General features: G+C 39.5%; 4 protein-coding genes and 1 long non-coding RNA gene across 7 annotated transcripts in view; 1 reads left to right on the forward strand and 4 right to left on the reverse strand.

Moving 5' to 3' along the window:
- Positions 1-864, reverse strand: part of psph (phosphoserine phosphatase) — a 4,035-nt gene extending 3,171 nt beyond the window's left edge. Inside the window, exon 1 of one of the 2 annotated variants that reach the window (XM_020600167.1) lies at positions 740-864. In XM_020600167.1, coding sequence (XP_020455823.1) covers positions 740-774 — 35 coding nt within the window. In that variant the 5' untranslated portion in view covers positions 775-864. Of the gene's footprint in view, positions 1-591; positions 703-739 lie in introns of those variants that run through there. The other variant, XM_020600168.1, reaches the window with a different exon arrangement.
- On the forward strand, positions 820-3,332 carry LOC109960229 (uncharacterized). 2 transcript variants are annotated; one of them, XR_002274962.1, is made up of 6 exons: positions 820-895; positions 1,459-1,672; positions 2,142-2,243; positions 2,687-2,779; positions 3,073-3,142; positions 3,225-3,332. It is a non-coding gene; the product is annotated as an uncharacterized LOC109960229 (long non-coding RNA). The 2 variants fall into 2 exon arrangements; XR_002274963.1 differs by having other exon boundaries at positions 837-851.
- Positions 3,333-3,436: 104 nt separating this feature from the next.
- On the reverse strand, positions 3,437-11,089 carry LOC109960264 (phosphorylase b kinase gamma catalytic chain, skeletal muscle/heart isoform). Its single transcript, XM_020600233.1, has 10 exons — positions 10,701-11,089; positions 9,419-9,566; positions 7,758-7,936; positions 7,472-7,526; positions 7,328-7,393; positions 7,084-7,247; positions 5,877-5,967; positions 5,407-5,560; positions 5,143-5,268; positions 3,437-4,516 (listed from the first exon to the last, which is right to left on the reverse strand). The coding sequence occupies exons 2-10, from the start codon at positions 9,499-9,501 to the stop codon at positions 4,250-4,252; spliced, it is 1,185 nt and encodes a 394-aa protein (XP_020455889.1). The 5' UTR covers positions 9,502-9,566; positions 10,701-11,089; the 3' UTR covers positions 3,437-4,249.
- Positions 11,090-11,170: 81 nt separating this feature from the next.
- Positions 11,171-13,849, reverse strand: chchd2 (coiled-coil-helix-coiled-coil-helix domain containing 2). The gene is made up of 4 exons (XM_020600234.1): positions 13,644-13,849; positions 12,448-12,700; positions 12,003-12,165; positions 11,171-11,604 (listed from the first exon to the last, which is right to left on the reverse strand). Exons 1-4 carry the CDS (start codon positions 13,691-13,693, stop codon positions 11,594-11,596), a joined length of 477 nt encoding a protein of 158 aa, XP_020455890.1. The 5' UTR covers positions 13,694-13,849; the 3' UTR covers positions 11,171-11,593.
- Positions 13,850-18,103: 4,254 nt separating this feature from the next.
- Positions 18,104-23,118, reverse strand: LOC109960230 (protein FAM98B). Its single transcript, XM_020600169.1, has 8 exons — positions 22,964-23,118; positions 22,714-22,820; positions 20,506-20,631; positions 20,087-20,352; positions 19,914-19,994; positions 19,710-19,826; positions 18,747-18,893; positions 18,104-18,667 (listed from the first exon to the last, which is right to left on the reverse strand). The coding sequence occupies exons 1-8, from the start codon at positions 23,005-23,007 to the stop codon at positions 18,506-18,508; spliced, it is 1,050 nt and encodes a 349-aa protein (XP_020455825.1). The 5' UTR covers positions 23,008-23,118; the 3' UTR covers positions 18,104-18,505.
- Between the last annotated feature and the right edge of the window lie 253 nt (positions 23,119-23,371).

Below are 23,371 nucleotides of genomic sequence, written 5' to 3' on the forward strand. Positions count from 1 at the left end.
CATCTTATTCTCTCTGTTTGTGCATACCAAGTCATAGCCCTCAAGGTCAAAATCCATTCCCCTTACAGTGGTAATCCAAGTTTCAGTAATAGCAATTATATTAAAATAATGTTTTAGACTACTAAGATAGTGTTTTATACTCTGAAAGTTTGCGTATAAACTTCTGCTATTAAAGTGAATTAGTGATAAATTATTTTCAGTCTTGACATTGCTGTTAAACTGCTCATCCGTGTAATACTTGCAGTTATTTTCAGAGTTCTTAAAAAAGTTTTTTTCAGGGTCAAAATCTTCAGCTCACATCAACCCGGTGATGTGTGACAGACTACGTGAGATGAAGTAGTTTGCCTATACAAACCATACACGGTCCGTCAGGGACATCCTCTGACTGCCCCTATTGCATCACCCGCAGGCTCACAACACAGAGGACCGTAACAGGACAAAAAGCAAGGACTAGCAAGCAAAATGCGGAGCAAACGTGAATACGGAAGGCGGTGGCAGCACACGGATGTAGTGCAAAAGACTGGCACTAGAATGTCAGGGCTTCAACGCTGCATTACAAAGAACTGTTATCGGGGCTTCACTGGAAGTTACCTGTCCGGTGCAGCCGGCTCGACATGAACGCCTCATACACCCTCTGTTCGACTAATGTCGAGCGTGACAAAGTGCTCGGGCAGCAACACCGAGCTAATATCTTCAGAACAAACAAGTTAAAATATACTAGTTGTCATCTGGTACTTACTGGTGTGGGGGGGGGGCAGCGTTGGTAAGGCACATACAACAGCTTCTGTATTAGCCGACCTCACCAAAGATGAAGAGCAGTGCTGAGCTCCGGACCAATCAAGGATACGCCGGTGAGGGACCGCCCACTGCCCGTTAGCCCGGGATCGTGAAAACGGTAGCTGTGAATTTAAGGCTAATTTATGCTAACTACAGTGGAGTGTGGGGTTCCTTTTTATCAACCATACAGTAACTGTATAGACATAGAATTACGCTTATTAAAGCAGACGCTAGCACCCTATGATTTTCTGTGTGCTGATCATACAGTACATTGCCAGTAGGCTACATGAGGATAATGTATTGGGAAACCTCCCAGCATGCACTGGGAAAATGGGTGATATGAGCTCTTGTATTGTTAGTGGTGTCCCTTGTTGTACATTCTGCTGTGTAGTTTCCAGACTGTTAGTTGCATTATAACCAGTGAATGTGGTGTTTACAGCCAGTGGTGAAAGTGAAGTTCTTCCCAATAGACATGCAAAAGGCTTATGGAACAGGCTAATGAAATAGCCATAAAGCATGGGCAGCTCCTTTATTATTGACATCAATTTCCAAGATGTCATCAAATGTGTAAAATGCAACATAAAATTATTTAAGAAAATGTTAAGATCGACAAAGTTTAATGAAGACACATTTATAGCAGATTAAAAATGGTCAAATGGAGTCAGCTACATTCCTTTCCAGGCGGTGGAGGTAATGGGCTTGAAGGTGTTTGCAAATACCATAAATTGATCGCCGAAGAAGAAGCAGACAAACGATGACACCAACGAGGGAAAGAAAGGTTTAAGCGTTGCTGAAGATGGTGGTGAGGAACGTATAGTTTATAAGATGTCGCCTTATAGTCCCGGTTTGCAGTGAAACTATACTTAAGTCCAAGAAAGGAATAAGCAAGGAAAATGTGAGTTCAACTGACATATTAGTTTAACCAGCACCTTAAAGGTCTTTGATTAACTTTTGGATATGCACGCCGCTAATGCATAGCTTAGCTTCTTTAGCACGGAGAGCATGTGGTTACATTAGAGGTCTTCCAGAATGTGGATTTTTTTGTAAATTAGTAACTTAACTGATGGCTCTGTCTGTATAATAGTATGTCAGGCCGCTGGTTAATAACCTCGTAAATGCCGGGACATGTTGTTGGATTGATATTATATTTCAATTTCTTCTATAAAAACATCAAGCCTTTGTTTAAGTTGATGCAAGATGCTAGACCACACTCATTTCAGGGAAAGTCCAATGCTCCAATGTGCCAAGTCTTTCTTAAATTGCTCCTTAATAAAATGTCCTGTTGTAAAATTTAGAGAATCACCCAGCATGTGTATATAGGAAGAACTATGCTCACAACTGTGTTAAATGTTTTTGCACTTTAGGTTTGTGATCAAAGCGCAACGTGACTTTACAGATGTCCGGACCCCCGAACTACTCATCAGGGAAGAGCTTCCATCCTGAAACACACTCACCATGTGGTAGAGGTGAGGCGGAGCACATGTTCAGTGTATCATATCATGGATGTTTCTCATTGAAGAGGGTACTGTACATGAAACACTGGGAAAGTGTGTGAGGCCCTTGTCAAGTTAAACAGTGTGTATGGACATGATCTCTGACCACAGATCTCTTTAGCTCATACTGGTCTTTACCTTTTTTTTTTTTGGACAGCATCATGTTCCCACGCCAGTGACTGGCACTCACCAGCCTGATTTATCTAGCCAAACGTAGTTCACTGAACATTGCAACATAAAATTGACCTGCTTTTTCTTATTGTGTTTCTAGCCTGAATATATTTGTTCAAATAGTAAATGGATTGTTGTTCACCTTTTGCTCTGTGCTGTTGGTTAGGTTTTTGTTTGAGTGCAGTAGCTCAATAACATGTCAGCATCTATATTCATGTCATAGCCTCTAATGTTTTTTATTTCAGCATGAGTTGAAATATCTGTGGAGAAGTGCTGTAACACATGCTCAGTCATGCTGCAATGCTGACCTCCAGGTGGTGACGAACGGCCTGTGGACGGTATATTTGTACACCCACTATTACACAGTGACATGCAACATGGTTATTATTCCTGTTTAAAACCTGTAAGGCATGGCCGAATTCTGTACCAACAGGTCTGTGGTGGATACAGTCAGACACCATGCAACATTCTTCTCTCATTTCTCCTAAGTGACTGGATGAGTTCTGTCTTGAGCCTCATCCAGCTGTGTAGATATGAGTACAATGATACACCTGTAAACTGAGGATGCTTAGTCTGCCAGAGCTCCTGTTGGTTTTGGATTAATTTCTCTTCTATTTGGTAAATTCTGCAGAGCAACCAGTGACCATTTCAGGAGCAGGACTGAGAAAAATTTGTCAACTCACTCCCTACCCTCTGTCATGGTAAGAATATGAAAAGTCAGAATAACTGTTGGCACACAATGTGATGTTACTCATGTTTTGCTCTTTGCTTTTCCACCCGTAGGTCGGTAATGGAAAAACGCATCTTGTGCCAGAAGCCCATACTCAGCACCCTCAGATGATTGATGCTGTGGGTGTGAATGTACCTCACTGTTCTGTTATAATAAACTTGTAATTGTTGAAAATTGGTGTTGTGTATTTAATTTTGACATCTGGCTTAAAGATGTTGGTAAAAGACACCTCAGAGAAGTTAAAAATGAAAAGCATCACCATTCCAACAGTCCTCAAATTTTAATGAAATGAACATTTTAATAAATAAATAGCACATTTGCTACCCTGCTTAAAATGTCTTTGAAGCTGTTGCCAGTACAAATGCAGTGCAAATGATCAGTGCCATTTTAAGTATGCAAGTTCACCGTTTCATATTCCAGTTAGAAATGTGTGCAAATTAGGTCCACAGAGTTTTGCTTTGGGTGCTCAGCTTCATAGTTGTGACAAAAATGTATGTAAGCAAAAGAAGAATGTTCCTTACCAGAAATTCTTTGAATCTATGGGTACGATCATTTAAAACTGAAACCTGTATTCTAATTGTGAGTAGCACACTGGAATCAGTTTGTGTATCATACAGTAAAAGAGAGAGGGTGGAATCCCTGTGTCCACTTTTGACATATTGTTGCACACTGTTAGACACGGTCTCTTAAATAACATTTTCCATCAACTGAAGTAAGCTTGTTTTCACAGTAAATATGTTTTTGATGGATTTTTAAAACTAGGAAATCTGTTCTTTAAGTCATTTTCTACCTTTCTGACAAGTAAACAAATGAACACACCAGAGTGGTATTGTTGCAGATTTGTTTGCCACACTTGCAGTTCTTGAGGTAAACAAAAGCACTATAGTGATCAAAACTGCTTTTAAAATTCATGAGCAAAATATGTTGGTATTAACACTTAAATGTACTTTGTCTGGTAGCAGTCAGTTATGTTTTACCAGTTCAGTTCTCTTACAGGAAGGGAAAAAGTTAAAAGCCACACATTAGAACCATATCCCTGCTAAGCTCCAGCAGATGTGCCCTGAGGAACAAGCGCTTGTTACCAGATGTGGTGGACCGGCTCATAGGCTTCAGCAGCTATCGACAGCAAGATGGCCTTGGGAGTGTTCTCGAAAAGTGCCGCTCTATTCTGGGTTTGGCCCTTCTTGACCCAGTGGCCGTAGATCTTGAACGCACATGCGTCAATGAGCTTCCGGATGGGCTTGATGGCATACGGGTCACTTTTGATCACATCCTTGGTGACAGGCTTGACACGGCGGTAGCTGCAGTAGATCCTCATTGTGGCGAGCACAGTAATACAAATGACCTGAGGGAGAGAGGTCAGTAAAGGTCGCTGGTTGGTGTTTGTATGTCAAAACTGGGAAAACAGTACAGTGAAAGTAAAATTTGTATCAGAATCTCTGGTAGTTGTTAGGGTGATTTTTATTTTTAGTTTGTCACGTTTTGGTTCCTTAGCTTCACATTGTTTAGATTACAGATGATCATTTTTTCAAACTGCCACAAATTTTTTTGGGATTGATATGTCTTTCTCAGTAAAAAAATAATAAATATTTATAATTTATATTATTATAAACCAATAAATAGGCCTAGTAAATTTCTTAATTATATAAATAAAAGTCAATACTTTGTAAATTTATTTCAAAATTAATAAAATATGAAGCATCACAGTATGTAATTATAGGATTCATGACAAAAAATGAAAATTATGCAAAAGACAAAAAAATGCCTCAAAGATTTAAAAAAGGGGTATCTAAAAATGAAATATTAAATAATTAAATTGATATATTTAGCTTTGTTATTTCCTGTTAGCGTGTTTAAAGATTAGAGTGTCAGCTCTCAAACTGTTACCACAGCCAAGCCAGAGAACCAAACCTGCATGCTCCAAGATGGGAGTCTATCAAACCAAGTTGCCCAAAATCATTTACATCTCACCTTGAAACGCCTGTATGGACTGAACTGTCGTACTTCAGCCACCACATACTGGGAAAAGAAGGAGTGGTTGAGAGCATCTGTAGCTGTGTAGCGCTTCTTTGGGTCCACCACCAGCATTCGAGAGATCTGAAGAAGCCAGTTTTTACTGTCACTAATTGTCAGCTTAGTTCATATTGTGAGGGGACCAACTGCCTTCCACCCTTTGATTGCGTTCTCATAAAACATAACCAAACCATTAAAGGTAGATGCTAAAAAAATGCCTACCAAATCTTTGACCGTGTCTGAGCGGTCTTCCCATTCAGGAGATGAGAACTCGTAGTTCCCGGCCAAGATCATACGCAGCATCAGCATCTGTTTCCTGTGCCAGAAGGGTGGAGAGCCTGCAAGCAGTGTGTACATGATCACCCCTGAACTCCATCTGCAAACACAAGCCAGAGGACAAGCAGGCTTATAACCTCTGTTTACAGTGTGTACGTGCATTATCCAATAGCCTGAAATATTGATATTACATGGGCCGCATGTATACTACTCATGAGCATGTATGTATAAGACTGCATATAGGAAACTGAATGTAACTGTGACATTAGCGCAGATTCTTTGCCATTGTTTATTAGTTGATTAAGAGTCTGTGCAACAGCTGTCAATATTGCTTATATAAAGCCCAATGGATATATGTAGATGATGTTCAGATGACTTTCTGCTGTGTTGTGTGATTTTAGTCTCTGGACACTCACATGTCGACTGCAGGGCCATATCCTACATGTCCTGCGTCCATGGAGCACTCGATGATCTCAGGAGCGAGGTAACCAGGGGTCCCACACACCTCTACATCACAGACATGTCAAAACAGACATTTCATTTCATTTATCTATTACAGTAGACTTTACTGGAATAGAACATGCTTGTTGGGAAGACTTGTTTTTCGATGATCTTTCAAACCCACATTTACAAAGTTTGCCAAAATGTTTTACTGGAAATTCACATGATCCAATACTAGAATACAAATGAGATATATTGATAAGTATTCAAATGAAAGTACATTAGTGGCTCTACAGAAGATTAATTCAAGGAGCACTTACTTAATTGCAAACGCATGTAAAAGCACTAATGTCGTGCTGACCATAAACATCCTAATGCTACTGATGTTTTATTTATAGAGCAGTTGTCAGAACCAGAGATTACAAAGTGCTTTACAAGGGAAATCCAATATGCAAACATTTCATCTCCATAACACTAATGCTCTCTGAACTGGGGACTGTCTTCACAACAAACCCGGGTTCTATAAAGGCATAAAAAGATCATTATTATACAAGCAAAATTAGTTCAGTAAATTACTAAATCAAATAACGGTAAGAAAAGCAACACGCTCAACCTACTTAAACACAGAATTCAACTTTCCACATCTTCAGTGAAATCTGTCTATAGCATCATTTACCTACATATGAGAAAAGGTACTGACAGTGTCACCTCACTGGTGAATTTTGATGTCAAATTTCAGGTTTTGTGTTGCATGGTTACTGTTGATATGAAAGTACTCATACATGTATGTTTACCAGCTAAACAAAATGATATGATGATGCAAGGCGCTGTGAGCTGCTGCGTTCTGAGAAGTCTATTTGAAAGGTCAGTGTGTACTTCGACGGTGTGAGACTACAGTACACACATCTGGTGTCGTGTTGCATCGTAACCTTTGTAAGAGCAGCTAAGAGAGAGGGGAACATGTTGTGCAACGAGACCATCAGCAGGTGGTGTACTGAAAAGTACACTGTGGGTTGTAAACATAGCAACTTCAACAGAGTAGGAGATTAAAGACTCTCAGCTGAATGTGCTAGGGTAGGACTTTCTGTGAGTGTTTCGGGCTACTTTTGGACTGTATAAACCTGTCTTTCTGAGATGACCTTAAATGTACTAAAATTTTTTGTTGCTGGGTTTCCACACAACCTTTGAGCTTCTGCCCCGTCTGGATTTGCACAGCAAAGCCAAAGTCGGTGAGTTTGATGTTCATCTCGTCATCCAAGAGGATGTTCTCAGGCTTCAGGTCCCTGTGGACGATGTCCTGGGTGTGGAGATACTGGACCACCTCCAGCAGAGCGCGCATGATCTTCCTAAAACCAACACACAGCAAACTCTTAATGTTGTTTGGCCTGGCTAAAAAGTCAAAAAGTGCAATAGCACTCTCACTGACCTGGTTTCTTTCTCACTCAGAGTGACCTTCTCTGTGAGGTAGTCAAAAAGTTCACCCCTTTTCATCCTGGCGGAAAGACAGTAAAACTGCTGAACATCCACCATTTGCTGTTTTACAGACAAAAATTTGACATTTCAAACTTACAGGTCAAAAACCAGGAAGAAGAAGGCTTTGGACTCATAGCAGTCTTTGAGCTGTACTGGAGAGGAATAAGATATTTGAGATACCTTCAGTGTTTAATCAAGAAACACAAAACAAAGAGGAATGAAATCCAGGTGATAGGTGGATCACCTGCAAAGGCCAACCATCTTTTCTTTACATGAGGGGCTGTGAGATTTCAAAGACCATTATCCTAATCTAAAGGCTTTCCAATAAAATTAAGATGAATATCTCAATCAAGCTGCGGATGTACAGTTTCAATTCAAATTACTGATGTTGTCCTGTCCGCAGACTTTCTTGAGGATGTCGATCTCCTTGATCGTCGCCTCTCTGATCTCCTGGATCTCCTGAGGGGTCATCTTGTCTGACGGGGTGATGTCGATGATCTTCACAGCGTACTCCTGAGACGTCCGCTTATTGACGCAGCGACGCACCACGCTGCTCACACCCCTGGGGAAGAAACAAACACACCAGCCTTGTCAGTGGACGTCTTTCTCCAGAGGCTTATGTTTGGACAGGTGGCCTCAAAGAAAAAAATAAAATAAAATTTGGTACTTTAGTCAGGAATTGCAATAACAACATGAATTTGCCCCCCCCCCCCCCTCTTTTTTTCCCTTACTACACTCAGACCTGCTCTTTTCTATAGCATCTGATCATAGCGAGTATAAACAGTGAAGAATGTGTCCTCCAGGGTGACTGATTAGTTATTCACACACACACCACTGGCTTTAAAAGGGTCTTACCACTAAGTCTAACTTCCTAGAAAACAGTCTAAACATAAACTCAGTTGAACCATAACCTCACCAGTGTGATTGTTCATCTTTTCTCATGTATATACAGTACAGCTGATACATGACCAGTATAGAGACGCTGAACTGACTTTTCTTCCCATGTGTGAAGCAGACTGAGCATTACCATCAGGTCAAAACAATCCACATCCTGTATGTGAGAAAGGGAGTGGAATTACGCAACCCATCAGCATGTTGACCAGTGCCGGGCAGCTCTCAACAGTCAACCTTTGTCCAAGACACGTTGAAGTGAATGAACACAAACAGTGTGGCTTACATAAGGGCACCACCATCTGGCAGATGGTGGTGAATGACAATGAGCAGGCTCTGACACTGCTGACATTTCTCAGAGAGTCCTGGGATACTTCAGGGAAACCACACCAGCAGTGACAGTTGTTTTAAACTGAGGTCTGAATCAAATAAACATTGCCGACATGTTGAGCTGTGTTATATCTCATTGTGGTGTTGAATGAAATTTGAGAAACTAGAAAAAAGCTTTTGATTTCTTGATTAATATTTTTTCAATGTGTGTTTTCTTTAACTGTTGTAACCAGAGACAACATACATTGGGAATTAGTGATTCACAACCTTTTTGCCTTCCAATTCCTTAGAGGAGTGCTGTAGCTTGACATTTTGGGGAAATATGCTCAATTGCTTTCTTGCTGGGAGTTAGATGAGAAGAGTGATATCACTTTCATATCAGTTTTTTTTAAATATGAAGTAACAGCTAGCTTAGCTTAGCACAAATCCTGGAAACAGCGAGCCTGGCTCTGATGCTCAGAAAACTTCGGTCTTTGTATGAATTAAACAGTTATTGTTAGTTAATGAGCTTTAGAGGCACTGGTGGGTGGATTTTGTCACCTTCAGACAGTCGGGCTAGCTGGGCCCCACCCCAGTATTTCCAGTCTTGCTAAGCTCAGCTAACCCTCTGATCAAAAGTTACAAATGTCTACTGGTTGTGAGGAATTCAAAGAAAATGTTATTCTCCTGAGAGTAATTTTAGTATCTCAAAAACTATAATTGCCCCCAGTAACTGTAAATGAAAAAAAAAAAAGATTGGCAGGATCTCATGACTCCTCAGATTTAGTTTACAGCTCCAGGTTGGGAACCCCTGCTAGATAAGATGTGTGCTTGATGAACATACCTCCCCAGAATCTCCTTGGTCTCATACTTGTCGTAGAACTCCTGAGCTCCCACCCAGTCAGGGATCTCCTCGTCTTTGGTCATGATGGAGCGATGCCGGTTCACCACCAGAAGTACAGGGCTGTTCTGCTCTCAGAGCTCACAACAGGCTGCTGACAGCAACAGTTTTGGGGAAAGTACCATTAACAGAAGTACAGTGGCTATAAAAAATATTCACCACCTTGGATGTTTTACCCTTTTAATCATTTTATAAGTCAATAGTGGTCAATATAATTTGGCTTTTTTGACAAAAGTAATTACAAAAAAACTCTAATGTCAAAGTGAAAACAGGTTACAACAAAGTAATGTCAATTAAATAAAAAATATGTAATGGGAAATAAGTGACTGCCTAAATATTAACCCCCTTCAATTCAGTATTTAGTAGATGCACCTTTGGCTGCAACAGTAGAGTCTGTATGGACAAGTTTCAGTCAGGTTTGCACATCTGGACACTGCAATTTTATTCCATTCTACTTAGCAAAACTGCTCAAGTTCAGCCAGGTTGTGCAAGGATCCTTCATGAACATCCCTTTTCAAGTCAGCCCTCACTGCTCAAGGTTAGTTATATTAATGTGTAACAATAAATAAATTCTTACAACCAAGTGTAACTGAGTAGAAGTATAAAGGAGCAGAAAAGTACCCAAAAAATTGCAAGTAAGTACAATACTGTAGTAGTTTAGACCAATGTTACATTAATGTTTTTTTTATTCTGTAACCATTCTCATAGTGGCAGCACTACAGCTAATGCTGTGAATATGCTATGTCATTCAGACTAAACTGTAATGTGGAGTATATTTCCATATCAGACAGCAGACTCCTCTGTCCAGCTAAAAGGCCTGATCAAACAGAAAACAGTGGACAAAGGAGATGACTGAGGGACATTTTAAAAGCAGCCTATTCCATGCACATTTCACCTTATTCTTAAATTAAAGCCCAAGAGGGTTTCAGTGGAGAGGGACTATACGTTGAAAAGCACAGTACTTTTACAGGTTCTGTAAAATTAATGTTTTAATAAAGTCATTATGTTTCACTCACGTTGCTTGTAATGGACTCTAATGTGCAAACAATGTGTGTTCTGGTCCTAGACTAATAGTTTGCTTCTGAGTAACATGATAACCGACATACCCAGATAATAATCTGCCACGGTGTGTAAACTGGATCCTCCTCTCATCCTCTGTCACTATTTGACCTTTAGTGTGCTCCAACAAAGCAATACATTAAAGTAAAACTGCTCGGTTTCTCACCGTATCCCGTACCGGCCAGTCCTTGTTGTGAATCCTTCATTATTTTGTAGACCTGCTCCGTGTGCTTAACGACCAGAGGTCCAGTCACACGGTGGTGCTGCCGCACCTCTGTGGGTTCGCTCCTGCCATTGCGAAGGGTGAGCTCTCATGTCAGGGGCCAAAAATAAATCGGTGCTTCCGCAGCAGCAGACTGAACGCATGCCCGCACAACATCCAGCTCCAAGAAATAACACCCTGCAGCTCCTGCTCTCACCAGGAGACAGTCACAGAGACTGGACAGCCCTATACCATACTTCACATGCGACGCTCGATCCGCGGTTTAGGAATGAGGTTCGAGTGACATGACAGGTGCTGGGCCCCGGTGTTGTCGTTGGACGTCATGCAAACTGCTTGTGAAAACAAATGTTTCTTAAACAGCTCAACGTGCGTCCTCTTGGTAGACAGTGAAATAAATCACACAAAACGGTGCATTTATGATCCAAGTTGCTTTATTATTGTTAAACCTACATATTGTTAAACCTACATCTGTTACTAACAAACTGTGAACACTGGAGATCTAGAAACTGATTTTAGTTAACAGAAGATTCCAGAAAGGGGGGGGAGACTAAGGCTGTTAAACTTTGTGAAAGGGCACATGGAGCTGAGGAAAGTTTGTGTCTGTGCAGCTTTCACATAAATACTCCCCATGCAGGGCTATTACACATGCATCACCAAATATTTAAACACAATTTATAACGCTATGATTACAAGCTCTGAAGAAATAAAAACAATGATGTTGTCTGGTGATAACTGTCAAAATAAAGCATGTTTATTGAATCTTTTGAATCACAGCCTCTTAGTATCCAGAATGCTTAGTGCAGTCCGAGTGTGCTCGGCAGGCTTTTGTCGTTGCCTCATGACAGACCTGGAAAGAAAAGGTTTAATTAGACAAGTGTTCATACATCCAATAGTTTAATTTATTTACAGTACAAGTTATATGAAGTATTCGACAAGATGCTACTCCTCCTTGTGGTCACACGCGGCACTGCAACACGTTACAAAAGAACCATGACAGTGCAAGGTCATTTGGCTATGACGTCTGGATGACCAAGTGCTCGTGCAAAACCTCCTTATTTGTCAGTGTTAAATCAAATACAAAAGGTAAAGCAGACAGCAATGCGGCAAGTAAAAAACAAACAAACAAAACATTTATCATGATTGGTTTACATGTGGTCCAGGTTTACACTGTCATATACAAGTTATCCTTGAATTATCTAATTTCATACCAACAGCGAGACACGTTTCCACACACTTTTCACTCACCATTAGCAAACCTGCATTGTTTCAGCACCTCGCTGAAGCCCTCACAGAGTTTAAGGTCGCTCTGGTTTTGGGCACATTCGATGAACTGTTTGAGCTCATAGGAGCAGGCCTGCTGCTGCTGAGAGCCCCCCTGCTGGTACATGGGCTGGGCCTGGTACGGCTCCTGAGAGGCAGGGCAGATGATGAGATTAATCACACATTTACTGTGCATTAAGGAATGTAAGAACAAGTTCATGTAACTGATGAGAAACAGTCCAAAACAGTTCAGTCTGTATAAACAATCATTTGTTTTTCTTCTACATTTGTAACACAGATAAAAAATGACTCTATATACCAGATTAGTGTCAAAATGTTTCTGTTAGATGTTCACCTACCCACCATGGGTCAGATACACTAATTAGCCCTGATGCTAATTCAGTCCACTGACTGGCTGCAGTTTATTTACCTGGTATGTGACTTCAGGTCTGGCAGGCTCTGAGTTTCCTCCACTGAAGCCTCCAGTCATGGCGTGGCCAATGGTGTGTCCCACTGCAGAGCCCACTGCCACTCCAGCGGCTGTAGTTGCCATTTGAGCAAACATACCTGGCTGCCTGGGTGCTGCAGCTGGAGCACCCACAGCAGATGGAGGGGCCTGCACTGGAACTGGGGCATGGGAGGTAGGGGGTGCAGCCCTGGCCATAGGTGGTGGCGATGCCCGGCTGAAAAAGAAAACATTTGTTCCAACTTAAACTACTTGTATATGGTGGTATCAGATTTTCCAAATGTGTGTGTATTCTAACTTTCTGACCCTGTTTATTGTAAACATCAAGATTATCAGCACTCAAATAAACATATTTAAATTTAAAGTGCTGTGCAATGTGGAAAAAAAAACAATAAGTATGAGCGCTATAAGAACTGTGTAAAAGCACTAGGTGGCAGTATTATAGAGGATTACATAAATTCATTATTAGGAGAATTTCTGTGGATAGTTTGGCATTAAATGTAGTGCTGCTGAAAAAAATACAGTATGTTGGACTTAGCATCTCAAGTCCAAAGCATTCGTGTAATGCATGATCTAATATACAAATGGGTGAAATAGATCAATATCAAACCTGTTTAGCAATAAAGATCTGACAAGAAATAGCACAATCCTGTGCCCACTCAATTTCAATGAAATATTTAGAACAAGGAAAACGATTGTTTTATCATGATTTCAAACTAAACAAAATCTCAAATATATACTGATATATTAATAAATTCTGTGGTGCTTAGCAAAAACAAAGCCTGGGGAAAGACTGTTTAGTTGTAAAGTTAGGTGAAACGAGTTGTCTGTAACGATAATTTCATATATCTACCGTTTTAAAAGCTGTAACAGACAAAGTTAAGAGACGATGCATATTAAACAATGTGACTTTAATCTATACTATCACTGAATATTAATTAAAACACATTTCCTGGTAAAATTGCAAGAGACAGTTCGATGTACAAACACAGTCATTATAAATTAGTTCTAGCAGTTACTCTTCAGCAATTTCCGCCACAATCTATTTAGCATAACGCTAGTTACATTATTGTAACGTTACCTAAAGTTGCTAGCATGTTCGCTAGCCTCAAAGCATCAACTACGGTTTTCAACAAATGGCAGCAAACATTAAAGGTTACCTGGCTGGAGGGGACATCCTGGACGTTCGGCTTCTGCTTCCTCTCGGCATTTTTATTTAACAATATATTAACAAGTTAGAAGGGTGTCGACAACAGAGGTAAGTCCTTATGTCTCTAAGTCACACTAGCACGCAGATATTTCTCGACCTTCGGACAATCCGGATCTTTCCGCGTGTTACATCATTTATTTCTCGGGTAACTTCCGGTGCGACAGAAAGACGGATAAACGCTGGCGCTCCACCGGTTATGCGTAGGTACTGTAAATCTGTACTACGGAACCGTTTGATCGGAGGCCCTTGATTTTTTTTCTTTTATTCTAAACCAAATTGTACTAGACGTTAACATAAAAATTACACGTGGCATAGCAATATTTTTAAATTGCGGGGCCATAAAAGCGTTCCCATGTGTTGACTGAAATTACAATAACGTTATTTTTAAAATGTCAAAGGTTTGTTGCTTTAAATTCTTACATATTTTTTGTTTAATGACACTAACATTTTTTTAAACAAAGGTGAAATGTAGGCTGCTTTTTACAGTACAGATTTGGAGCGTGTTAAATGAGTTATGCAACACCAACACACTCACACTCCTATGGGTAATTTAGAGTTGCCAATCTAGATACAGTATTTATGAAATTTTTTATTTCAACATACATTAAGAATATGGTCAACATGTTTTTATGTTCTAAAGGTCTTCTTTGCATTCTTCTACATTTCACAGTAATAAGTACTTTGTTTATTGAGCATCCCGTTTATCAACAAATCATAAATAAATTAAAAAAAAACAATCTAATCATATTTTGTAACTCATAAAACCACAATTACTTTGGAGACGCATCTTAAACAAGGTCTCCTTTTACTCCATTTACATTTATGAATATATTATTTTACCAAAATGATAAAAGTTATTCACCAAGAATTCCACATCTTTTTCTTTCAGAGATATACCAAATTTGATGCTTTCTAAAGTGAAGGGTGCTAAGAAATCAATTTTGGACCTGAGCCAGTCATTTAAACATGCCCAATAGTTAGATGTACGACTTTCTCCACACTTTTCCTTCCTGCCTCAAGTTCACTTGTTAAATGTATAAAACAGACATTATTTGGACTGCGTGACAAGAGCATCAGATATGTTACCACCCACTGTGGAGACACTATTATTTTTTAATAAAAATGCCTGAGTCACATAGGCACACCCAGTGTACACCAAGCATAATCAGAACACATAATGTATTTTATTATATTATATTGTCATAACATTAATTACATCCACAGCCTTTATTGAACCCTGTAAATATTTGCTGTGTCCGGTGTGTAATTTGGGATGAATAATTATAAATGCATTTCATATTCTTAAGAGTTCTTGGGGAAGGAGGATTACTTAGGTAGTCAACATTTCATTTCAGATACTTTATGAGACAAGGAAGGAAAACAGACACATGTAAAATGTAAAAAATACTTCTATTTAGCCTCTTTAATTTAGTTCCCCTTTAATTCAGTTATGCATGTAGTTATCGTTCTGGCCAGTAGGTAGAGATCTGGAGCTATCTTCTGTATATCACTGCAGAAATTCACCATGGGATACATGTTTGCATGACATGGACATCGTGAAATAATCACCAGTGTGCGTCTATTAATGTGAGTAGTATTAATCGTGTTGATACTCGGATATGTGTGTTGTAAGACACTAAAATTTGGTTAATGATAGTGGTTAATTTAGACCGTGTTGTGTCACTTTAGATCGCCTGCTACTTAGCATTTATTTTACTACAGCTTGTAGGTCTGTGTTTTGCCTCGAATATGCGCGTGTGGTAGTTGGTGTGAGACTTCCAAGTTACGTTGTATGTCATTCCTGCATAATTATTAACGGGAGGTTATACTATTGGTGCATTGTGTGACCAATTAATAGCTGATTTAAGTTTAATATAAACCTTTAGTCACTTGTACTTTAAGTTGTTTCTTGATAATGTCGCTGATACTTATTGTTTGTTTCTATTATAGAAAAACCACACGCATACCTTAAATGTTCACTGTTGATTCATGCAAGAATTAAAATGAAGATAAATTAATCCCTGGATTTGGACATTCAATCTCTACCTCAACTCACCTGTGCAAAATTGATGTTCTGACCCGACACCCTGAAGTGATAGCCTATACCCACTAGTTACAGTCCTCAGTACAATTCTTAAGTCAGCCACAAATTGTTCGAATGTTTTCTGAGGAACAAACTTTATGGCCTCACCATTGCAAGGCTGTACAACAACCACTGCGCCAGCAGATGTCACCCACATGCTCAATGAATGAAGCTTCGAGTAGTGAACCAATTTTTGATACAATGGTCTAAGGGGGTTCTAAGCTTCATGGGCCCTTGTATGACCATCACTAGTGTTTTACTAGTGGAACTTGGCTGTAACAGTTTTGCTCTGGCCAACCAATCACAGGACTGAAAAATGCTGACATTATTGTGGGCCAGCTAGCTGGCTCTGTGAGGCGAATTTGAAATCTGATTGCTTCATTTCTTTTATATCAACTGCAAAAAGTATACTATAAGGATACCATGATATGCCATCATACTCCTAAATAGCTCACTTAGGATCTACCTCATGTAATTCCATCTGTACTGTTTACATACTCATTTTGCACATGCATAATTGCACACTCTCTGCATTATATTGTGTTCTTGTTGTGTTTTTATTTGCCTCCTTCACTGCTGCTTTAAAGTGCCTTATTTGTGTTACTACCTATTTAGTTATTGCTCATCTACTTTATATTTCATAAGGGGGTTCTAAGCTTCATGGGCCCTTGTATGACCATCACTAGTGTTTTACTAGTGGAACTTGGCTGTAACAGTTTTGCTCTGGCCAACCAATCACAGGACGGAAAAATGCTGACATTATTGTGGGCCAGCTAGCTGGCTCTGTGAGGCGAATTTGAAATCTGATTGCTTCATTTCTTTTATATCAACTGCAAAAAGTATACTATAAGGATACCATGATATGCCATCATACTCCTAAATAGCTCACTTAGGATCTACCTCATGTAATTCCATCTGTACTGTTTACATACTCATTTTGCACATGCATAATTGCACACTCTCTGCATTATATTGTGTTCTTGTTGTGTTTTTATTTGCCTCCTTCACTGCTGCTTTAAAGTGCCTTATTTGTGTTACTACCTATTTAGTTATTGCTCATCTACTTTATATTTCACTTGTATTATATGGCATTCATGTGGACGGCAAAGTAAGAATTTCATTGTACAGGGAAACATGTTTCCTAACTGTGCATATGACAAATAAACACTTTGATAAGGATTAGTACTGACATTGTACAGTTAGTGTGTAGTAGCCTATGGAAGTGGGACACAGTCTTGTGGCTTACTGGAGCACATGAATATAAGAGAGCCATCAATAATGTTATTAGTAACACTTGCGCTTTGAGATAAAATGTTAAATTTACTGTACTTCACTGTCCTTATCAGGTTCTGCTGTTGATGCTCTAATCCTCAAAGCCCCATACACAAGAATTGGAGAGCTTGTAACCAATCATCCGCTCACTAAGGTGAGGCTGGGTTTGTTTTTTTTATCAGGTTGTTTTGTATTCCACAAGACATAGCTGTTTAAAATTGTCTTCTTTTTAAAAAATGCCAGCATAAAAACCTTTAGCAAATGTTTGTGGAAGCCACAAAACCCACTAAATTACATCTATATATTTATCCAGCCCCTGCAGCTCAAATTTAGCTTCACATCCCCTTTTTTTAAAATAAACTGCTAAAACTGAGGCTCATATTTACACTGACAAAATTATAAATGCAACACTTCTGTGTTTGCCCCCATTTTTCATGAGCTAAACTCCAAAGGTCTATGACTTGTTCTATGTACACAAAAGGCCTATTTCTCAAATATTTTTCACAAATCTGCGTTAGTGAGCACTTCTTTGCCGAGATAATCCATCCACCTCACAGGTGTGGCATATCCAGATGCTGATTAGACAGCATGACCATTGCACAGGTGTGCCTTAGGCCACAATAAAAGGCCACTCTAAAATGTGCAGTTTTACTGTATCGGGGGGTCCGAAAACCAGTCAGTATCTGGTGTGACCACTATTTCCCTCACGGTATCTCTGTGCATTCAAAATGCCATCAACAAAATGCACCTGTGTTCATTGTCCATAACATACGCCTGCCCATACCACAACCCCACCGCCACCATGGGCCACTCGATCCACAATGTTGACATCAGCAAACCGCCCACCCACATGACACTATACACGCTGTCTGCCATCTGCCCTGTACAGTGAAAACCGGGATTCATCCGTGAAGAGAACACCTCTCCAAAGTGCCAGACGCCATCGAATATGAGCATTTGCCCACTCAAGTCGGTTACCAGTTTGTATTGAGGATATGGAAGCACACTGCAGTGAAACAAAAAACAAAACACAAAAAATTGGAGACCTTAACCCCAAGGTTTCACTTTAGAATTTATTAATTCAGTTTATCAATTGATTAAGTTTTGCTGTTCTTTTGACTCTGTATTCAATGTGTGGTCAAATTACTCAACAAAGCTAACCTGTAAAGAAAAAAAAATTAAGTAGGCCTATTATTTTTCACTTATATTCTTTCATAAACAAAATATCTGGTCACATAGGCTACCAGTACATTATAGCAATGATAAGCCATTTTAGAAATGTACACAGTCAGGTTTAGCTATGTACTATAACCAAGATTTACAGTATACACAAATTCATACCCATAATATCATATGCAGCATTCAACAGCCATAATATCTTATAATAAGGATTTAAATAAAGGAAAATGATCACTTATTTTTTTGAAGTAAGCATCAAGGTCAAAGAGTAAGACAGGTTACTCTTGTTTCCCTTTTTTCTTTTTATTTGAAAATTTATGCCGTTGATGTTGTCCACTTCCTCGTCCTGATTTGTTCGCTCTTCGATCCCCCCATGCTGGCATAGGTGGCTCAATTTCCCCCGGTCGTCCTCCTCTGTCCGGTACACTGCCCATCAATGTCTAGAGAAAGCAAAGGAAAAATTACAAACCATTTGCACTTTGAGCTATAGACATGGTTTATAACTGGATAAAGTTATACCTTGTACACGGGGGTGGTTGTTCCAGGTTTGATTGGCTCACCGAAGGACTGATCTTCTCGGGCAGTGAGCAAATGAGACAGGGACACTCGGGAAGGCTCAGCCAGAGGTGCAAGAGGAGGCACTGAGGCCAGTGCTTCACTGCGCTCCTGTAAATAAAGGACCGATTGAAGTAGAAGGTGTGATTTTATTTTTGGATTTTGCTCAAAACAAGACATTCAGTGTTACCAACTTGTGCTCCAGGATGTCATGATGGAAAAACTTTGTTTTCTTATTTTTTATAAACCAAATGATAAATTGAGAAGATGAAACTAATCATTAGTTGCAGACCCTGTTTACTAAATAAGTATTTACACTACGTTTCCTGTGGGGACTTAATGTTGTTCTGCCACTGGTGATTGTTAGTTTCTTCCTGGCATATATAATGTAATAGTAATGTAACGGGCACTTTGTACTAGATACTTTATACCTTAATTGGTTTGTTGCACACTATCCAAGTTTGGAGGACTTTTGGTGCCTTAATTCACTGTCCTCACTTTTGTTCCTAATTTTAAGTGCCTTTGTATAATGTTGGATTTTTGCTTCAACTGTCTCCAAGCTGCTGGATGCCTTGAAATTTCTTCGCAATCAATAAAGTATCTAATAATTTCTAAATAGGAATGTAGTTTTCTTGTTGCTGTATTCATTTCTTCTATATCACATTTGGTGCAACTCTTGTTTGTTTCATCTTTTTCTGGATCACTATCACTGAATTTATTGTCCAGTACTGTTTTCAGAGCTGTACAACCTCAAAGACAAACTCTTTGTCTTCAACCTTTTTTGGCCATGTTCTGCTCGCTGCATACTGTACCTGCATAGTGAGCACAAAAGACACGGAAGCCAACCAAAAATGAGATTTTCCACTTCGGAATGAGTGTTCTGAAAGCAAGTGCGTTCTAAGAGACGCAGCCATTAAACGTACCTACCTTTTGTTTTTCACCCCACGCAAATGACTCGAGTGTAACTTGAAAGCGTGTGATCATCATTTGCCGCCGACATTGATAGTCCTTTGACAGATGGTCATTGATCTTTTTGACTTCCAACTGAAAACAAAACACAAACTGTGTGAGTTCTGATGTTAAAGTCACATATGATGTATAATTAGACTGGTAACAGCCCTGGAAACCTACCCACTGCTCCGAGCTGAGGCTGCTGTTAAGAAGAGGGGACATCATATCTCCACATGGTAGACGAGCAAGCCTCGCCTTCACCTGCATTAAAATAACATTAACAAAAGCCTTTCCATGCTTCTCCATTTGTAGTTATGATTTGTACATAGCTTAGTCTCTTTTACCGGCCTTACCTCACTCAACACATCTGTAAACTGAGAGGAGGCGTCCATGTCAAGAGCACGCAGCAGTAATATGGACTCAGCCTGTATTTCCGCCTTCCTTCCGTCTTTATCCATAATATCATCATTTCCAAATTCACAACCAAACTCAGCAAGTTCATGACTGTGATCTGTCACTCGCTGCTCTTTTTCAGACTCCTCTCCTGTCGTCTTCTCCTCAGGATGCGATTCCTTATATTTGATTATGCAAGCTGCTTGCAGTTCTGATACGAGGAACTCTGAAGGATGAAATTATTATTTAAGAAAATTTCACCCTTCATTTAAAAATGATGTGAAGTAAATGTGCACAGCCATGGGCGCTACAATCACCTGGTCTTACTTTAAACATTCAACTCTACAACAGCAGACGCCCAACTGGTGTTATTTCTCACCGGTGACTTTGTTGAGGGTGGATGACTCCAGCACCTCTGAGGTCAGCACAGCAAGAGGGGAGAGCAGGTTGGACAGTAAATTTCTCAGCTCTCCCACCAGCAAGAGGTCACCTGTCCTGCCCGAGTCTAAACAAGGAACATAAAAGAGATTAGTCGATTAAAGAAAAGTCATTTCATGGAAAACTATTCAGAAACTACTTTGGTAATTGATAAATGTATTAGTCATTTTTGAAGTAAAAATTCTAAACATGTGATTGATCCAGTTTTTCCAGATGTGATAATTTACTTCTTCTCTTAGTGTTACATGACAGACGAACTGATCATCATTGGGTTTTGGATTTTTGGTCAAACACTATTAAAAATTTGAAAATGTCAGAGCTCTAGAAAACTATGAGGGCATTTAAATGCAAAATGGAATCACACTTTCCACTAACCAAAGGTGACATGTATAAACTGCTTGTTTTGTCCAGTGCTGGGGAAACTATTTAGAAAATGTAAATTTGCAAACTATCAATTACTTCACAAGATGTTAAACTAGAGCAAAGCTACTGTAGAGAGAAGTGTAGTTTGGTAAACAAAAGTTACTTACAAAAAGTAGTTCAAACTATTTTGTAAAAAGCAATAAAACTGACAATGTGCATGTGATACAAAACTATAATACAATAAAAGATAACTCATAAGAAAGCAAAAAAGGCCACTCACTCATTTACCAGAGACAAAAAAGTCCTAAACCAAACAATCCCAGCTGGATTTTTTTTACAATGATATTATACATTTCCTGTAAATAAATTATACACTTGACTTTAGAGCTGGTCTAAAAAGTATGAGCCTGTTGTGTTACTTGTCAGCTTTGCTGAAAACTAAAACAGTCTTGAACTTAAACCTTTTAGACAGTGTGAACAGCTCGAACACTGGTCTAAATGAGCCCGTCTCTTACTACTACTTCTAAGAGCAAAATCTCGTTTATATGAAACATGAGGAGTCTCTCAAAGTTCTTGGCCGCTAGAGTTAGAGAAGCAATGGTGAGACAAAAATAAATAACCATTCCTTTCCTTTTATGGCCCAAATTATTTGGATCTGCAGTAGTTAACTACACAAAAGATGGCAAAAAATTAATTTAACTACTTCAGTCAATACACAACTATGAATAATGTTGAATTACAAGCGAGTTGCTGCAAAATGTAGTTAAACCACTAGAAAAATAAGCAAGCAAAATATGAGCACAAATGATGGTATGCTGTGCAAAATTTATTCCAAGTCAGCAATGCTCCTGTTTTCTGCAAGCATTCTGCTTGATTATTTTTGTGTGTTCTTGCACATCTTGAGCACACCCTCCTTTAGTCTGAACGCACTAGCTCAAGCATCTCTGCAGTTAAACTAAGAGTTTAATTACATGTAGTTCACTATTCCCCCAACAATGGTTTTGTCTAACCAATAGCCCAGAAGCCAAAGATGCTCTCTTTACTACAACAGAAGAAAACCATAAAATATCCTGTTTTTGCTTTATCATCATCATCAACTTTATTTATATAGCACGTTTAACACAGCCGAAGCTGACCAAAGTGCTTAACACAATATCACTAAAACCCGTAAAACATAATAAAACAAGCTTAAGCAATAAACACAACAATAAAACAGGATCACACTAAAACAACCACCCATCATAAAACAAAAAAACAAAAAAAGCTCAACAAGACAGAGGCTCATACTGGTTCGAACGCCAAACGGTACAGATGAGTCTTCAAATAAGTTTTAAAAGTGGACAACGAGGGGGGGGGCTGCCTAATGTAAAGGGGCTTAACTTAGGAGCCCCCACAGAGAATGCTCTGCTTTAGAAACGCCTGGCATTATTCATTAACTGGCCCAGTTGCTGCAGATAATTTTTCTGTCAAAGATGTTTAAAAATAATTTCAGCATTAAGAAACAATTTAAAAAAAAACCTACTTCCCAAAGACAACGAAGACTCCCCCGTGACTCACACACACACGCAACCAATCATAAGCCACAGAAAAAAAGCTCCTTCTGCTTTTAAATGTGCACAGAGTTGTAATAGTTTAAGAAAACAGAGCCAACGTGACTAAAACCACCATCACCACATCTGTTACTTATTCTGTGCACAGTTAGGAAATTGTTTTGGCAGGACGAGAGGGCACTGCATCAAACAGCCTGTCTGACAGGTGTGTAACAGCACCTAGGCTGCTGTCTCACCTCGGAGCTCTGGACACAGAGGCCTCAGTTCTGCGGCCAGCCAGGTGAGCAGCAGACAGGGAAGTTCATCACATTTACACCGCTTGAGGCAGGAACCGCCCGGGTACCTGAACAGGGAAGGACGACAGGTGAGGTTACCTGGAGTGCATGTCGACACCGGAAGGGTCAGCATATTAGTATGATAACATGAAAATACGCTAAGGTTTGATAACTGCGCAGCAGAAAAATAAAACGGTTAAATGTTACTTACCCTAAAGCTTTAATAGCTAAAATAGTCTCTGGGCTCCTGTCCATTGTTATATCCGCTAAATCAGCCCCACTCAACACGTTCAGTGCGACTTTAACTTGTACTTCCTCTTTGTGAGGTGTTTACTGACGTATCGCCACCTGCAGGACGGAGTGTGTACTGACATGACGTCTGTCAGAGCTTTGCACAGAAAATGTTTCAACCAGCAGTGTATCTATGAAATAAATGAGATAAATACACGAGTGAAAGTAAAATAAACGTTTTAAAAATGCTTTATACACATGCTATAATTGCCATCACTTTAAAATATTTTTGAAATAAACTTGCTTTTTCTTATTAGACTGTCTCTTCCTCTGATGTCTGACTGTATGTACATGTCCCCAGACCAAGGTGTGTTGTTGTGACTGACTC

This window comes from Monopterus albus, unplaced genomic scaffold, assembly GCF_001952655.1.
Source record: "Monopterus albus unplaced genomic scaffold, M_albus_1.0 scaffold45.1, whole genome shotgun sequence".
Lineage (NCBI taxonomy): Eukaryota > Metazoa > Chordata > Actinopteri > Synbranchiformes > Synbranchidae > Monopterus > Monopterus albus.